The sequence below is a fragment of the Stegostoma tigrinum genome, chromosome 32, assembly GCF_030684315.1.
Source record: "Stegostoma tigrinum isolate sSteTig4 chromosome 32, sSteTig4.hap1, whole genome shotgun sequence".
NCBI lineage: Eukaryota > Metazoa > Chordata > Chondrichthyes > Orectolobiformes > Stegostomatidae > Stegostoma > Stegostoma tigrinum.
In genome coordinates, this window is record NC_081385.1 from 628205 (window position 1) to 646949 (window position 18745).

Consider the following 18745-nt stretch of genomic DNA (forward strand, 5'->3'; position numbering starts at 1 on the left):
GAATCTACTACCGTTGCAGGCAAAGCGTTCCATTCCCTTACTACTCTGAGTAAAGAAACTATCTCTGGCATCTGTCCTATATCTTTCACCTCTCAATTTAAAGCTATGCCCCCTCTTGCTCGCCGTCACCATCCTAGGAAAAAGGCTCTCCCTATCCACCCTATCTAACCCTCTGATTATTTTATATGTTTCAATTAAGTCACCTCTCAACCTTCTTCTCTCTAATGAAAACAGCCTCAAGTCCCTCAGCCTTTCCTCGTAAGAGCTTCCCTCCATACCAGGCAACATCCTAGTAAATCTCCTCTGCACCCTTTCCAAAGCTTCCACATTCTTCTTATAATGCGGTGACCAGAACTGTACACAATACTCCAAGTGCGGCCGCACCAGAGTTTTGTACAGCTTCACCATAACCTCTTGGTTCCGGAACACGATCCCTCTATTAATAAAAGCTAAAACACTGTATGCCAGCTGCATCAGATCTGGTTCTGGTGCCTGATCAAGTTTATATACATCCAGCCTTTCCACCATTGCCTCTTTTCAAATACTGTAATATGTTGCAGTCCGCGTGGAAACACTTACCTCATTTCTTAAGTCATCCATGGCAGTTTTGGGTGTCTCCTCTTCTGTAGCCGCCTAGAGGGATAGCAGATAAGAAATTAAAAATGTTGCTGAAAACAAAGCTCAAAGTTCAATCACTCACTGCCACCGTTAGTTTTCTCTCAGTCACACGAATCGCGTTTCCTGCATTAGGTTCCTTCAATGGTTGTTCGAATTTTAGGCTTGGGCAATCCCAGGAATGACAGCATTTCTTAAGTCTCCTTACACAAAATGGTGACTGAATAAATCCTGGTTAACTCAGGTCATTTATATAAAACCAGAAAACCATACCCACCTGCAGTCCCAACATGCTGTCCTGATGAGCATCTCGCTTGTAATGAGTAATTGTTAATGCCTCATCCTTCTGCGGGGCATGAGGATTCTCGACAAAACTGTTCCCAGACGGATCATCAATAATCTGCACAAGGAAACCAGGTTAAGTGAAACAAGAAAGCAAATACACTCTGAAGGAGGGAACTCATTTCCCTTGTTTTGTCCCCACAAATTACAGCATAGGAACAGGTCATTTAGCTTGTCATGTCATTGTCAGCATTTATCCTCCACTCAGGGAGTGACTGATCTTAATTGGTGACCCATCCTATTGGGCAGTTGAGGGAATTTATTCTGAAATGTACCCACGGTCTGTGAGTCAATCACTAACTCCCATGGTGTGTTTCAACACCCCAGAAACCTATTTCTGCTTCCCCAAGGAAAACAGTATGCTTTTTTCCCAGCCTAGCCTATCTTTTTGTAACATTTATGCGAATAATTTTATGATCTCTATTCATTGCATTTGAGCTCAATTATTACAATGGAGGCTCACCACTACCTTCTCAAAAGGAAATTAAGCATTTTTTCTTAAATTCTTTTCCACACACCATTTTCTTCAAAATACACTTACTTTCTTCTTTTAAAACTTTACATTTCCTAACACCAAATTAATTTTGTCGATTTTTACTATTAATATCTCCCTGAAGTTTACTTTGAAGCTCTAAAATATTTTACTATGCATCCCAGCATCCAATAATTTGGGCATCTTTATTCCCGCAGCCAAAGCACCAATGTACTCCTTTACAGAATTAGTCTGCATGACCAGTCCAGTTTACACATGTATAAACAGCTGGCTTCCTGCAATTACTGTGTGCTAGAATTCATATTTACAGAACAGCAGCAGTGACACACCAAAGCAGAGAGAAAAAGGGTTAACTACCAGCGTGAATGGCATCTCAACATCTTTCAACTTCTTTAGCTTTTCAATAAATTCTTCAATCCGAGAAGCAACGCTGGGATCCATTGCCTGGGATAGAGATCGTGAATAAGATATTTTGTTAGGTCAAATCCTGCAACAGATGGAAAAAAATAAACAGCAAACCTAAAGCACTAATTAGCATTCTCAAAATGAAAGGGAATGAGCAACGATTATAATGACCAGAGAAGTAGTATTCAGTAACGGTTGAAACGAATTGATAAGTCTCCAGGTCTTAAAGAAATTCATTCTAAGGTCATAAAAGAAGTAGCCAGTGAGAAGGTTGATGCATTGGGATTTTAAATTTTTTAAAACTCATTTGATTGAGGGAAGGTTCCTTTAGATTGAAAAACAGCTAATGTAATTCCTTTTTTCTAAAAAAAAGGAAAGGAGGCAGATTACAGGCCAGTTAGCTTAACATCTCTCATAGGAAAAATATCAGAAGCTATTAAAGATATTACAAGAGGGCACTCTATAGGATGAAGATAATCAGCCAGAACCAACAAGTTTCGTCTAAGGGGAAACATGTCTATCCGATTTAGTTGACAAGGTGTAGAGCTGGATGAACACAGCAGGCCAAGCAGCAGAGGTGCAGGAAAGCTGACGTTTCAGGTCTAGACCCTTCTTCAGAAATGGGGGAGGTGAAGAGGATTCTGAAATAAAAAGGGAGAGAGGGGGAGATGGATAGAAGATGGATAAAAGGAGAAGAGACAGACAGGTCAGAGGCGGGGGTGGAGTCAGTAGAGGCGAATGTCGGTGGGGAGTTTGGTGGGGGGAAAATAGGTCAGTCCAGGGAGGACGGACAGGTCAAGGGACTGGGAAGAGGCTGGTGTCTGAGAGATTGCAGAGCTCCGAGACGCAAAGAGATCTTGTTTCAGAGATAGTAGGAACTGCAGATGCTGGACAATCTGAGATAACCAGGTGTGGAGCTGGGATGAACACAGCAGGCCAAGCAGCATCAGAGGAGCAGGACGGCTACCGACGTTTTGGGCCTAGAGCCTTCTTCAGAAATTCTGAAGAAGGGTCTTGGCCTGAAATGTCAGCCTTCCTGCTCCTCTGATGCTGCTTGGCCTGCTGTGTTCATCCAGCTCTACACCTTGTTATTTGCAAAGAGATGAGTGTCTTTGTCATGAATTACGAAAAAGCTTTTGTGCAGGTATAGCAAGCAATCATAAAAACAGAATGTTATGGATTACTGAAAGGCAATTGAAAGCAAGAGGAGGGAGATTATGCACCAGTTATTCAGGGCATTGGTGAGACTGCATCTGGAGTACTTTACTGGTGATCGTACTTACAAATGGATGTTAATGTGCTGTAAGTTGGTTAGAGAAGGTTTAATAGCCTAATGACTAGAATGAGTGGTTAGCTTTATGAGAAAAGTTTTGATAGGTTAAGCCTGTATCGCTGGTGTTTACAAGGGTCAGATGTGACTTAACTGAAACATAAAAGATTCTGGCGGAGTGGGGGAAATGAGTTCACCAGATGTATACGGAAATAATATTTCCTCTGCTGGGAGAATCCAGAACTCAGCATTGTAGTTTAAGGATAAGCAGGTGCCTATTTAAAACAGATGAGGAAATGGCTTTTCTCGCAGAGGGTTAAGTGTCTTTGGAATTCCCTTCATCAAATGGAGTGGATGCATAATCCCTAAAATATTTTCAAGGCCGAGGGAGACAGATTCTTAATGACCAAGGGGGTGACAGATTAGATTAGATTAGATAACCTCCAGTGTGGAAACAGGCCCTTTGGCCCAACAAGTCCACACCGCCCTTGAAGCATCCCACCCAGACCCATACCCCTATAACCCACACACCCCTGAACACTATGGGCAATTTAGCATTGCCGATCCATCTAGTCTGCACATCTTTGGACTGTGGGAGGAAACCGGAGCACCCGGAGAAAACATGGGGAGAAAGTGCAAACTCCACACAGACAGTCACCCGAGGCTGGAATTGAACCCGGGTCCCTGGCGCTGTGGGGCTGCAGTGCTAACCACTAAGCTACCATGCTGTCACATAGATTATCAGGAATATGCAAGAAAGTACAATTTGAGCTTAAAATCAAATCAGCCATGATGTTATTAAATAGTGAAGCAGGCTATAATAGGCCATAGTGTCCAATTCTTGCTTCTTGTTTGTATGCTGACATTCTGGATTCTGCCCTTGAATTGAGACACCAAAACTATTGGGAGATTCTACAAAAGGAGACAAACGTGTGCAGCACAAATTCAATGCTGTTCCAGAATCTGAGCCAACCAGAACTTGAAGACAAGCAAAAAATAAACCACCTGTTACCTTCCGCGTGGGCTGGTCCTGTTCTAGACCAGTAACAGCTCTGTCAATCAGACCCTCAAGAGTAGAAAGTGCTGCAAAAACAAAAATGACCCAGTGTAAGAACCTAACACTTCAACAAAATATATTCCAGTACCACAAATCTATGACTAGCTACAAACAATTCCCATTAAAAGAAGGTCTAAGTGGGTATTTCATGCTACAGTCTGAAATTTAGATCCAAGCTTCAGCATTCAACAACATGCATACAGGGTATATGATTAACAATCATTCCCAGTTTTACAACAGATTTTGAGATCGCTAATGTAATTTAAGGCGTATCATATATACATTGAGAGTCTGGATTTTGAACAAGCAGCACATGGGTTTTCACCCGAGTTAAAAGAATTAAATAATTAACTTGTCATGATTTCCGAAGACTTTTAAAATTTTTTTTTGCACTGGGAAAGTTTCTTAAGTGAATAAAGTAAACACTGAAGATCATTAGTTTGCTTTCAGTTAGAAGCATCAGGAATTGATTTTTGTTCTGCCTAGGGGAAAAACAGCTACAGCTTGGAAAGCTTTTGGGTTCAGTTCACAGATGTCTTGACTGAATCTGTGTATATAAACACAGTTTCTGCTGCCGGAGGGAGTTAGCTCAAAGTTGTTAGGAAATAGGTTACTTCAGTGTGACGGTTTTAGTGTGAAAGTTTCCAAGCAGAAGTGCTTGGTAAGAACCCTAAAGGGGTTCCTCAAAGCTGAGAAAAGATTAAGCTCAGCTGTGGGATTACACAAGAAAGAAACTATTTATCATCAAATTCTCAAAACCCAAGAACAAGTAAAACCAACCGACATGATAAAGGAGGGAATTCTCTCTGGTATAACAAGGTGTGGAGCTGGATGAACACAGCAGGACAAGCAGCAGCAGTGGAGCAGGAAAGCTGATGTTTCGGCCTAGGCCCTTCTTCAGAAATTGGTTGGTGTGGGGGTGTGGGGGGGCGGGGTGGAAGAAATACTTTTGAAGGATCTGTGTTTTGAATGTAGACATTGTTGTGGCTGGTGCCAAATTGGAAAGGCCTGAATGTGGACTGTAGTCCATTGGGGATGATCCGGTTCCATAGGCAGGTGCTGAGGAAGGTGATGCGGCTGTAATACCTGGTTTGCTGAGGACATGGTCGAGCAGTTTCAAGGCCGAAGAGGTTACGAAAGAGTTGCAGTGGGAGAGCGATCCCCTGAGGTCTGTCCGGAGGGAGGACGGTAACTTCTTCAGGGCAGGCATCCTTAGAAGAGGCTTTTCGGTGGGGTTAAAATTGTTTCAGAGATAGTAGGAACTGCAGATGCTGGAGAATCTGAGATAACAGAGACAAAGGGTCCATTTCTGAAGAAGGGTGTAGGCCGAAACATCAGCTTTCCTGCTTCTCTGATGCTGCTCGGTCTCCTGTGTTCGTCCTGCTCTTCACCTTGTTATCTCAGATTCTCTAGCATCTGCAGTTCCTACTATCTTTGAATTCTCTCTGGTGTTTGTCTGTGTGGTCCAGTAATAATAATCAGCTGGAGCCATAACACTATGTTGTTTTTCAGGATCACCAGAACAACAATTCAAATTTTTACAACTGTGATGTCTCTACTTGTAGCAGTTGATTTATTGATTCAAAGGAAACAGGAAATTATTGGTGGTCTTGTATCACAAACAGGATCATTACATCAGACAACACTAGGAAATATCAACATGCTACAGCATTTGTTATAAACATTTACCCATGAACAGACGGAAGCAGCAAACAGGCTCATATGAAGGTGGTGCAACCACCTGCACTGCTGATCCCATCCTTTAACCACAGCAGGTGCAAACGCAGGAAACGCCTCCAACTTCATAGGAAATTGTGCAAAGCAAAGCCCACTCTGCCCCTCCCTCAAATAAGCACAGAATGTTTCATATCTAGTTAACTTTATCTAAATCGCATGATATTCAGTTGACACTTCTATTTTGAGTATTAATTTAATCTTTGATCACAAAGCTATATCTTTACCCAAGCATGCTATGGAAAGCAATGTCAAAACATTCTTTCTGGCATTCGGCCAACACATTTCCCTTCCATTCTAATCATCGCAGGCATTTTACTTTCCCAAATAACCTGCCCAGAATAGGTCACTACGTCCCTTAATTTTTAATCATCATCATTATATTTCCTCACAGCCTGTGTTTAAGCAGCCTCAAAGCTGGTATTATTCTGATTGTCCTCCCTCTTCACTTACAGCAAAGCCCAGAAGGTGGGCCTTTGACACTAGAGGCTCTGAATACCATGGTACAAACACCAGTTGGCTGCTTACCTCCTTTCTGTGTGAATGGTGGAATCTCAAAGTCAAGTTCAGGAATTTTGGTTGTAGCACAGTCAATTTTCACAACTTCACGGTTCAGGTCCTACACACAGATTCACATCATCAGACAGCATTAAGAGCAAATTATCTAAAAATACTGAACTGACAATACAAGTGAGCATTCAAGTCCATCAGTTCAACAGAATGACTTTGCAAGGGTTGTGATGAATTCCTGTCTTGTCTATCAATTTGTGCTATAGAGCCAGTGTTGTGAAAATAGTAATATTTAAGGAACAGAGTTCTAACGTTTTTGATACATTTGACCATTCCAAAACACTGGTTGCATTCAATTCTGCCTAGCAATTTGATCAGCATTTGGTACAAAGTCTTTAATAAGTCATTCATAACAGCTCCAGGGCCAGCTGGTCGGAGGACGAAAGAGAGAAGCCAACCAGCCTGCTGTTAACTGAATTATATGGGCTTTGCACTTTGGGTGCTCAACAAAGTCCTACAGCAGCCGAATAACTGTGTAGTGAAGGCTTGGGGAAGATGAGGAAGCTGAGATGAAGGCCTCAAAAGACGCTAGTGCACAATTAATCGTTCAGTACAGCAAACAGTGAGGGTTGAAAGGCCATAAGCAATGTTTGCTTTGGGCAATTGAGCAAGATTAGAGCTCAGGAAATAAATCTAAGGGAAGTAGCAGCTGGTGAAGTCCACTGCCTGTGAAAAACTAGAACTATTTCCGAGAGTAAATGCAGCTTGCATGAATCCAGGGGAGCCTGGTCTCAGGAGGAGAGGCTGAACTAGATCTTGAGCAGATGTTGAAACAGTCCATAACTGAGCAATGTTTGAGGGAGTTTCAAGGCCAAATTGTTGAAAGTGAAGATGTGTAGCCCCGTGTAAAGTTTTAATGAGATTTGGTGGTCTAATAGCATCATTAATATTTAGGGAGAGGACTGCTGAGAAGTCTGTGGGACATGTTCGAATGCATTTGCTATTTGTTGTAGGTTGTTTGACCATCATTCCTATTACCCATACTTCTATTATGCCAATTTTGGGATGTTAGAATATTAGGCATCTCTATCTTTGTACAGGGGAAACCTCTGTCAATAATTTTTACATTCTCTTACTTAATTTTTTGACATTTAAATTTTATTTGTACCAAATTAAATATACTTTGAGGAAACAAGTCAATATAATTGGTCATAACTAGGCGTAGAGCTGGATGAACAGAGCAGGCCGAGCAGCATCACAGGAGCAGGGTGCTGCTTGGCCTGCTCTGTACATCCAGCTTTACACCTTGTTATCTCAGAATGTCCAGCATCTGCAGTTCCTACTATCTCTGAATATAATTGGTCACATCAGCACACAGGTTACACTAAAAACTAACTATGACCCGGAGGTAGGTGCATGGCTGGGGAACTGAATGAATATTTTTGCCAAGGGACAAGATGCTGCTTAGTCTGTGGTGACTCAAAGAAAACTCAGTCACAAGAAGAAATCAGATTGATATGGAGGTGGTCCTGGATAAGATGTCACTATTTAGAGTTGAGGAGGCACCAGGGCCATCCAAGGGTGCTGAAGGAATTACAGGCAGCCCCCAGGTTGCAAGTAAGTTCTATTCTGCAAGGCAATATGCGTGCAAGTCAGAACACAACAGAGGGCAATACAAATTGGCCATTCATAAGATATAGGAAATATTTATATGTTGGATCTTACTCCCCTGTATGGGACCGTGTTAAGTACTAGCATTTGAAAATTTTGTAAAAGTGGAAATTGCAGACAAACTGGCTCTTTCAGTCTTCCCCAAGCTTAGGGGAGGTACCAGTCACCTGGAGAACTGTAAACATGACTCCTTTGTTCAAAAACTATTCTAAACAGCATATAGCAAGTACAGACTGATCAGTTTAGTTTTAATAGTAGGAACATTTCTACAAATAATAATTCTAAATAGGAGACAGAGGGTAGGGGTGGACAGTTGCTTTTCAGACTGGGACCTGTGACCAATGGTGTACCATAAGTATTGATGCTGGGTCCACTCTTTTCCTCATTTAGATAAATGATTTGGATGCAAATATTAGGAGGTATGGCTAGTACATTACTTATAAAGTCTGTGTCTAATATACCTCTCACTAACACCTGAAGAACGACTGAGGGTCCAAAAGCTTGTGTTTTCAAATAAACCTATCAGACTATAACCTGGTGATAATGGGAACTGCAGATGCTGGAGAATCCAAGATAATAACTTGTGAAGCTGATGAACACAGCAAGCCAAGCAGCATCTCAGGAGCACAAAAGCTGACGTTTTGGGCCTAGACCCTTCAGAGAGGGGGATGGGGAGAGGGAGCTGGAATAAATAGGGAGAGAGGTGGAGGCGGATCGAAGATGGAGAGAGAAGAAGATAGGTGGAGAGGAGAGTATAGGTGAGGAGGTAAGGAGGGGATAGGTCAGTCCAGGGAAGATGGGCAGGTCAAGGAGGCGGGATGAGGTGGTAGGTAGGAAATGGAGGTGCGGCTTGAGGTGGGAAGAAGGGATGGGTGAGAGGAAGAACAGGTCAGGGAAGCAGAGACAGGCTGGGCTGGTTTTGGGATGCAGTGGGGGAAGGGGAGATTTGGAAGCTTGTGAAGTTCACATTGATACCATTGGGCTGCAGGGTTACAATCCGACCCCACCACCCAAGACATTTTTCCATCCCCACCCCTTGTCTGCCTTCCGGAGAGACCACTCTCTCCTCGACTCCCTTGTCCGCTCCACACTCCCCTCCACACCCGGCACCTTCCCCTGCAACTGCAGGAAGTGCTCCACTTGCCCCCACACCTCCTCCCTCACCCCCTTCCCAGGCCCCAAGATGACCTTCCATATCAAGCAGATGTTCACCTGCACATCTGCCAATGTGGTATATTGTATCCATTGCACCCGGTGTGGCTTCCTCTACATTGGGGAAACCAAGCAGAGGCTTGAGGACTGCTTTGCAGAACACCTCCGCTCGGTTCGCAACAAACAACTGCACCTCCCAGTCGCGAACCATTTCTACTCCCCCTCCCATTCCTCAGACGGCATGTCCATCATGGGCCTCCTGCAGTGCCACAACGATGCCACCCGAAGGTTGTAGGAACAGCAACTCATATTCCGCTTGGGAACCCTGCAGCCCAATGGTATCAATGTGGACTTCACAAGCTTCAAAATCTCCCCTCTCCCTATCGCATCCCAAAACCAGCCCAGTTCTTCCCCTCCCCCCACTGCATCCCAAAACCAGCCCAGCCTGTCTCTGCTTCCCTAACCTGTTCTTCCTCTCGCCCATCCCTTCCTGCCACCCCAAGCCGCACCTCCATTTCTTACTTACTAACCTCATCCCGCCTCCTTGACCTGTCCATCTTCCCTGGACTGACCTATCCCCTCCCCACCTATACTCTCCTCTCTACCTATCTTGTTTTCTCTCCATCTGCGGTCCGCCTCCCCCCCTCTCCCTATTTATTCCAGTTTCCTCTCCCCATCCCCCTCTCTGATGAAGGGTCCAGGCCCGAAACGTCAGCTTTTGTGCTCCCGAGATGCTGCTTGGCCTGCTGTGTTCATCCAGCTCCACACTTTGTTATCTTGGACTATAACCTGGTGTTGTGAGATTTCTGACCTTGTCCACCCCAGTCTAACACTGGTATCTCCACCTGATCAGATAGACCAATGAGCCAAGGAGTGACCGAAGGAGTTTAATTTACATAAAGGTATGGTGTTGCATTTTGGAAAGGCAAATCAGGGCAGGACTTATGCAGTTAATGGGAAGGCCTTGGAAAGTGTTGCCGAACAAAGAGATCTAGGGACACAGAAGCATACTTCCTTGAAAGTAGAGTTGCAGATAGATAGTGAAGGTGGCATTTAGCACACTTGCTTTCATCGGACAGAACATTTAAGTATGAGAGTTGGGATGTCATTTGCAGCTGTACAGAATGTTGGTTTGGCACTTTTGGAATACTGCATTCAATTCTAGTCCAGCTGCTATAGGAAAAACGTTGTTAAACTTGAAAGGGTTCAGAAAAGATTTACAAGGATGTTGCTGGGATTGGAGGGTTTGAGTTAGTGAGAGAGAGGGAGTAGACTGGGACCAAAAAGTTGCAGAAAAGGTCAGCAGGTCTGGCAGCATCTGTGGAGGAGAAAACAGAGTTAACGTTTCAGGTCTGGTGACCCTTCTTCAGAACTGATGGTGGCTGGGAAAACATGTTTATATGCAGAAAATAGGGAGGTGGGTGCGGTAGGGAGCAAACGATAGGATAGAGCCCAAAGAGAGAGAAAGACAGTTGGACAGACAAAGGAGTTGCTAACAATCAGGGTGAACAGTTGTTAATGGGGACTGTTAGTGACTAACAACAGTGGGTGTGTAATAGCAGGCTATGTGGTAATAAGGCCTGGTGTGTGGGCTGGGAGCCTGGGACATGGGAAAGTTTAGGCCCTAAAATTATTGAACTCAATATTGAGTCCAGAGGGCTATAGGGTCCCGATGTGGAAAATAAGGCCCTTGAAATAGACTGGGGCCTTTTTCCCTGGAATGTTAGAGGCTAAGGGGTGACCTGATAGGAGGTTTATAAAACCACGAGGGGCATGAATATGGTGAATAGCCTACTAGAGGGTATAGGCTTAAGGTGAGAGAAGAAATATGTCATAAGAGGGCCTGACAGGTAACTTTTTCACGTAGAGGATGGTGCATATACAGAACAAACTTCCAGAGGTAGTGATGCAGGTGGGTACAATTACAACATTTAAAAGGCATCTGGATGGCTATATGAATAGGAAAGGTTTAGAGGGATATGGGACAAGGTCAGATTAGGGATGTCTGTTCAGCACAGATGAGTTGGACTGAAGTGTCTTTTTCTGTGGCGTATGGCTCTATCATTAATAGTGGTGTGGACAAATGAGTTAGGCAGGGGGAAGAAGCATAGATTTCAAGGGAAGATCATGTGTAACTATTTTGTTGAAGTCTTTTTGAAACAGGAACAGAGATGATTAACTAGGGGAATGGTGTTAGTATCGTGTATAAGGACTTGCAAAAAACATTTGATACAGTGACACACAAGACTTGAGAGAAACATTACACATCATGGAATAAAAGAAACTAGAAACAATGTGGTATATAAAATTGGCTGACAAATTGAAAAGGGAATAAAAGGCATTTTTCAAGCTGGAGGACTGTTCAGAAAGGAGTTTTCCAGAGTCAGTTTTGAGACCCTTGCTTTTCCTGATGTATTTGAATGTGATAGAACTTGGTGTGCAGGGGACTGTTTAAAAAACTGTATTTGTTACAAAACTTGGAAAAGTAAACCGTGAGGAGGATAGCGTAGAATTTCAAAAGGCTATTGTGGAGCAGTGGTAGTGTTCCTACTTCTGAGCCAGGAGATCCAAGTTCAAGTCCCACCTGTTCCACAAGTGCGTAGCATCCCTGACAGGTTGATTCGCGATTGTCTAGAATTTAAAAAAGTTGGAGGAGTGGGTGGTAGGTGGCAGATGGCAGATGATGTTCACTGCTGAAAAACATGAGGGGTGATGCACTTTGGTACAAAGAACATGGAGAGACACCATAAAGAATTCTCCTCTAAAGGATGTGCAAGAGCAGATAGACCTGGGATTGACAGATGGAGAGAGCACTTAATAAAGCATATAATATCCAAGTCCCTATTTACAGGGGCATTAAGGACAAGAGCAGAAGGTTGCACTAAACCTGTATCAGGCAACACTTCAACCTCAGCCAGACTATTGTGTACAGTCTAGGTGTTGTACTTTAGGATGGATTAGATTAGATTCCCTACAGTGTGGAAACAGGCCCTTTGGCCCAACAAGTCCACACCACCCCTTGGAGCATCCCGCCCAGACCCATCCCCCTATAACCCACACACCCCTGAACACTACGGGAAATTTAGCATGGCCAATCCACCAAGCCTGCACATCTTTGGACTGTGGGAGGAAACCGGAACACCCGGAGGAAACTCACGCAGACATGGGGAGAATGTGCAAACTCCACACAGACATTACCAGAGGCTGGAATTGAACCCAGATCCCTGGTGCAGTGAGGCTGCAGTGCTAACCACTGAGCCACCGTGCCACCCCTGAAGGATGTGAACACATTGGAAAAAGCGCAGAAGAAGCTTATAAGAATGATTCTAGGAATGAGAAACATCAGTTATGAGGGAAGATCAGAGAAGTTGGGACTGTTTTCCTTCAAGAAGGAGGTCATGAGAAGATGAGTTGAAACCTTAAGCCATCCAGACAGAGCAGATAGAAAGAAATTGCTCTCACTCATGAAACAAGATAGCACACATTTAAAGTGAACCAAATTTAAAGTGAATGGTTTGGGTCTAGAATGCACTGTTTGGAAGTGTGGTGGAGGTTCAATAAGGCATTTCAAGGAGGCATTCAGTGATTATTTCAATAACGATAATAACATGCAGGGTTCTGGGGGCTGGACAAGAAAACGGAACCAGGTCACGATGCTAAGTTAGAGAGTCAATGTAGACACGATGGGCCAACAGCCACCTACTGCACCATAACTGTTCTGTGATTCTGTGGAACAGAGTGACTAGAAAGGAAGTGGTGCATTCCTCGAGTCTGGGTTGTAAGACGAAGAACACAGAAATGGAAATAACAAGATGATAATCTGCACACCAATCCTCTGATCTGTACCAAATCATATTTCACACCATCTGAACATTCAACTGTCTTGGCTGAATAGCCTATCTTCATACAATCGATCAGTCTAAATGGTGAATAATAGAATTATTCAACTTTAAAAGACATTACAGCCAAAACTATCTAGCTGTATCTATCTGAATCTCTCTCAATATTCCAATGAATAATGAATTTTTTTACTTCAAAATTTACAAAAACTTGCTACCAAAAATTATTTATTTGTAACACTGAGGTTAAGAAAATACAAATTAATTAGATATAAATATATCATTCACAGGCATTAGAAAGGAACATAAACTGTAAGTCAACCTTGGATATGTTCAATGGCCCCAACTACACAGATCTCCGTGTAAGGGAATTCTAAAGAGCAATGACCCTCAAAAGAAATTCCCCTAGAATTCACTCTTAAATGGAAACCCTTTATTTTGAAACTGTGTCCTCTTGTTCTCGATTACCCCTATGAGGGAAAACACCATCTCAGACTTTACCCTGTCAAGCCCCTCAGAATTGGATATTTTAATAAAACCATACCTCATTTTTCTGACCTAAAAATCATGGCTAACATTTGCACATTATGCTCAAGCAGATGATGAATCAGAAAAGAAATCCTGTAAAGATAGAAACAAATATCTGAGCTTACTAGAAGCAACTAGTGCAGTCAGAAACTCACCTCTTTGGAAGAAACACAGAGTGTGTATCGAACTCCTTCCTCCTGGATCTTTCCAGCCGACTGAACCTCATTGTTAACCCAGCCACAGCTCTCACAGGTAAAAGAACTCACAATAATTTCTTTGAAGAATGGGATTTTAGTCAACAGCAACCGGGTCATCCCCTGCAGAGAGAGAAAAAGAGCAAAGGGATGAAAATGCACATCAATAATTCCACGAGACAAGGCAGATAAAAAGATCTGTCACTCAACTGAAAGCAAATTACATGGATGCTGGAAATCTGAAATAAAAGCAGGAAGTGCTGGAGAAACCCAACGGGTCTGACAGTATCTAAGGGGAGCAAAATAAAGCTAATGCTTGAGTCCAGCATGACTCTTCTTCAGAACTGAAAGATGTTGGAAAAATTTCTTTGTACAGTCTCTCTCTCATGAAAGACCAGCCTCATGGTCCTCAGGGAAGACGGTGACCTTGCTTAAGGACCATAATGTTTCACATTAAATAATGAGGCGTTGATTCCCAGCAAACTCAACATGGTCACACAGAATCCTAAAGCCACTATCAACTTCTTAATCTCACTAAATATTTGACCTTAGAGATGTTTATAAAATCATGAGGGGCAGAAAGAGGGTGAATAGCCAAGGCCTTTTACCCAGAGTAGGGGAGTCCAAAACTAGAGGGCATAGATTTAACAACCTTTTCATGCAGAGATGGTGCACGTATGAAATGAGCTGCTAGAGTTGTTGGTGGAGGCAGGTTCAATTACAACATTTAAAAGGCATCTGGAAGGGTACATGAATAGGAAGGGTTTAGAGGCACATAGGCCAAATGCTGGCAACTTGGATCAGATTTATTTAGAATAGCTGGTCGAGATGGCGGGGTTGGACTATAGGGTCTGCTTCAATGCTGTACAGGTCTATGACAATGACTATGACATTCTTGTCAGAGGCAGAAGCGCAACAAGATGGTGGAGGAGAGGCCTAGTGTAATAACATCCTTGTCTTTTCTTTCCTTCTCCGCTCTACCCCTTTCCCTGCAACCACCATCATTGAATCTTACAGTGCAAAAAGCAGCCACTTGGCCCAGCGAGTCCACACTGACCCTCCAAGAGCATCCACAGACCCCTCTACCTGTCCGATTCCTGTAACGCTGCATTTCCCACGGTTAATCCATCTAACCTGTATATCCCTGAACACTATGGGCAATTCATGTAGATTCATAAAGTTTTACAGCATGGAAACAGATCCTTCAGTTCAACGAGTCCATGTTGACCAGGTTTCAAACTAAACCAGTCCCACCTGCCTGTGCTCAGCCCATTTCACTCCAAACTTTTCCTTTTCACGTACTTATCCAAAAATCTTTCAACTATTGTTACTATACCTGCTTCCACTATTTCCTCTGGCAGTTTATTCCACACAAACAATTTTGTATAAAATAACTGCTCCTTGTCCTTTTCAAATCTTTTTCCGTTCACCTTAAAAATACGTCCCCTAGTTTTGAATTCCCCCACTGTAGGGAAAAGACCCTTGCCATTCATATATAGGTAAGACCCTTATCTATAGCCCTCATGATTTTATGACCCTCAGCAAGGTCACCCCTCAACTTCTTATGCTCCAAGTGAAAAAAGTCCCAGCCTTTCCAATCTATTTTTATATCTCAAACCTTCCATTCCCAGCAACATCCACGCAAAGAACTACAACAGATTGGTCAAGCAGGATTTTCTTTTCACAAAGAAATGCTGATTTTGCGAGATATTCTTGAGCTTATCCAAATGCCTTGCTACAACATCAACAGCCTTTAACATTTAGATGTCATGCTAATCTCGTTCCCTTTTTGAATAAAAGGGATACCTTCACTATCTTTTGATCTATTGAACGATCCCTGAAGCAAGGGAGTTTTGGTAAATTTGAACTAATGCACCAAATAACGTACTGCTCCCTTTTTTTTATATCCAGCAGGACCATGGCACTAGTCTGCCTACAATTCAAACAATTTACTCAGGAGAGCTTCTCTGGTGATTGTGATTTCCCCAGCCCCATCCCAAAGTTACTCCCTCCTTTCCATTTCTTGTTTTAATCGGTGTTTCTGAAACTTTACATATATCCTTCACAGTGAAAACTAATGCAAAGTATCTGTTCAATTCATCTGCCAGTATTTTTCAGTATTAATTTTTCATTAAGTCTCACTTTTAAAGCATGTTTGGTTGACTTTCTTTAAACTTTTTTTAGGTTTTTAAAACTAACTTTATGCTTTGACCAGCTTTCTTTTGTAGACTTTTTTACCCTCTTTATTACGTTTTAGTTATAGTGCTTTGTTTTTACTATCCTGCCCAACTTTCTGGGTGGCCACCAATTTTGGCACAATGCTAGGACTTTCTTTTTAATTTTATTAATATCTAAAGTTCTAGTTAACTACTGACGGTGGGCTCATCCCTTGGCATTTTCTCATGCATTGGAAAATAATCTGTATATTCTGAAATATCTCATTAAATGGCTGTCTCTGCATCATTACTGCCCCATGCTTTAATCTAATTCGGCACTTCACTTCAGCCAGCTCTGGTTTCATGCCTGTACAGCTTCGTTTGTTCAAATTTTTAAAAGATAGTCTCACACCCACTTCTCTTTACCTTAAAAAATGAACTGAAAATTCAATCATATTATGGTCACTGCTATCTAGGGGCCCTTCACTATGAGATTAATGCACGTTAGTTTATTGCACAATATTACTTTGATGGCAAAAACCGGAAGACAGATTATTATCTGATTGATGGCAGTTTCGGAAAAGGGGAGATGCAACGAGACCTGAGTGTCATTGGTGGAACAGTTGCCGAAGGCTGGCATGCAGGTGCAACAGGCAGTGAGGAAAGCTAATGGTATGTTCTCCTTCATAGCGAGAGGATTTGAGTATCAGTGGAGGGATATCTTGCTGCAGTTATACAGGGCCTCGGTGAGGCCACATCTTGAGTATTGTGTGCAGTTTTAGTTTCTTAGACTGAGGAAGGACATTGAGTGAGTCCAGGAAACGTTCACCAGACTGATTCCCAAGGTGGCAGGGCTGGCATATGAGGAAAGACCAGATTAACTGGGCTTGAATTTGCCTGAATTTAGAAAAATGAGGGCCGAATCTCATAGAAACTTGTAAAATCCTGATGGAACTGGACAAACTTGATGTGGAAAGAATTGCTCTCGATATTGGCGAAGTCCAGAACTAGGAGTCACAGTCTAAGAATCAGGGGTAAGTCATTCAGGACATAGATAAGGAAGAATTTCTTCACTCAGAGTTGTGAACCTGTGGAATTCTCTGGGGGCCAGTTCACTAGATATATTCAACAGGGAGACGGACATGGTCCTTGCGGCCACAAGAGATCAATGGGAATGGAGAGAAAGTGGGAACGGGAACTGAGATTGCATGATCATACTGAATAGTGGCATAGGCTCAAAGGAAAGAATGGCCCACTCCTGCGCTAATTTCGTTGTTTCTATCAGGTCCAGTAGAGCCTGCTCTCTGGGCAGCTCCGGAACGTGCTATTCTAAGAGGCTACCCTGAAAACATTCTTATGAATTTCTCAGTTAAATGAGTGGGTAAAGATTTGGCAGATGGAGGAAGTGACGGAAAAGATTAATGTGTCCATTTTGGCAGAAAGAATAAAGAAAGCACATTATCTAAATGGTGAGAATGTGCAAAACTCTGAAATGCAGAGGATCTGCGTGTCCCAGTGTATCAATTGTAAAAGAAAATCTAGTGTACAGGTAAAGCAAGTAATTAGGAAAGCTAATAGCACAACCAATCAACCCTAACCTGCACATCTTTGGGCTGCTGGAGGAACCTCACGTAGACACAGGGAGAATATGCAAACACGACACAGCCTGAGGGTGAAACTGAACCCATTGTACCACCATCCCCAAAAAAACCCCTTTCTTTATTCACTCACAGGATCAGGGCGTTGCAGGATGGGACAGCAAATTGCCCAGAGGGCAATTAAGAGTCAGCCATGTTGCTGTAGGTCTGGAGTCACATAGAGACCAGACGAGGTAAGGATGGCAGAGATAATGGGAACTGCAGATGCTGGAGAATCCAAGATAATAAAATGTGAGGCTGGATGAACACAGCAGGCCAAGCAGCATCTCAGGAGCACAAAAGCTGCTCTCTGAAGAAGGGTCTAGGCCCGAAACGTCAGCTTTTGTGCTCCTGAGATGCTGCTTGGCCTGCTGTGTTCATCCAGCCTCACATTTTATTATCGAGGCAAGGATGGCAGTTTCCTTCCCTAACAGATACTGATGAACCAGGTGGGGTTTCTCTTTCTGACAATAAACACATTATTTATGGCCTCTATTAGACTCTGGATTCCTGATTTTTATTGAAGTGAATTCAAATTCCATCGCCTGCTACGGGCAGGATTTGAACGCGAGTTCCCCAGAATATTACCTGGGTCCCTGGATTAAAGATCCAGCAATAAACCGCTGTGCCAACCCCTCTCCCCCTCCCACAGCCAACCGCCCCCGCTCACATTCTTCAGGCAGTTCATGCACAGGCTCTCCATCACGATTGGGCCTGCATCCTCGGCTCCTAAATCGGGGAAAAGCGGCTCCAAGCCGCCGGCGGCCGCTCCTACAGACAGCGCCATATCGCGGCCTCCGGCCTGCGCTGCCCCAGGCTCGCTGCTGCCACCACGCGGTGGGAGGAATGGACAGGCACAATAGCTGCATTTCTATAGCGCCTTCCGTGGTCCAATTGGATCTTGTGGTGTTTTCATTTTCGTCCTCACCAATTTAAAAGATATAAACAAAAATTATTCAAACCACTGAAATGTTATTACAATATTTGTTTGCCGTTGCCTTGAACTTTCAGTCTACCACATGGTCAGCAAGTTTGAAAGCTCTGTTTTGAAATGCTGTGATGATCAACGCACACACCAAAAATCCAAAAACACTCAAAGGATAAACCAGAAAATGCCGGAAATGCTTAGCAGGTCAGACAGT

At 43.2% G+C, this 18745-nt stretch overlaps 1 protein-coding gene across 1 annotated transcript in view; it reads right to left on the bottom strand.

Moving 5' to 3' along the window:
• Positions 1 to 18416, bottom strand: part of zpr1 (ZPR1 zinc finger) — a 31387-nt gene extending 12971 nt beyond the window's left edge. The window contains exons 1-7 of the mRNA XM_048562299.2: positions 18274 to 18416; positions 13772 to 13933; positions 6445 to 6535; positions 4138 to 4208; positions 1808 to 1894; positions 893 to 1015; positions 580 to 633 (exon numbers count right to left, since the gene is read on the bottom strand). Of these exons, the coding sequence (XP_048418256.2) occupies positions 580 to 633; positions 893 to 1015; positions 1808 to 1894; positions 4138 to 4208; positions 6445 to 6535; positions 13772 to 13933; positions 18274 to 18390 (705 nt within the window). The 5' untranslated portion in view covers positions 18391 to 18416. The remainder of the gene's footprint in view (positions 1 to 579; positions 634 to 892; positions 1016 to 1807; positions 1895 to 4137; positions 4209 to 6444; positions 6536 to 13771; positions 13934 to 18273) is intronic.
• Positions 18417 to 18745: the final 329 nt, after the last annotated feature.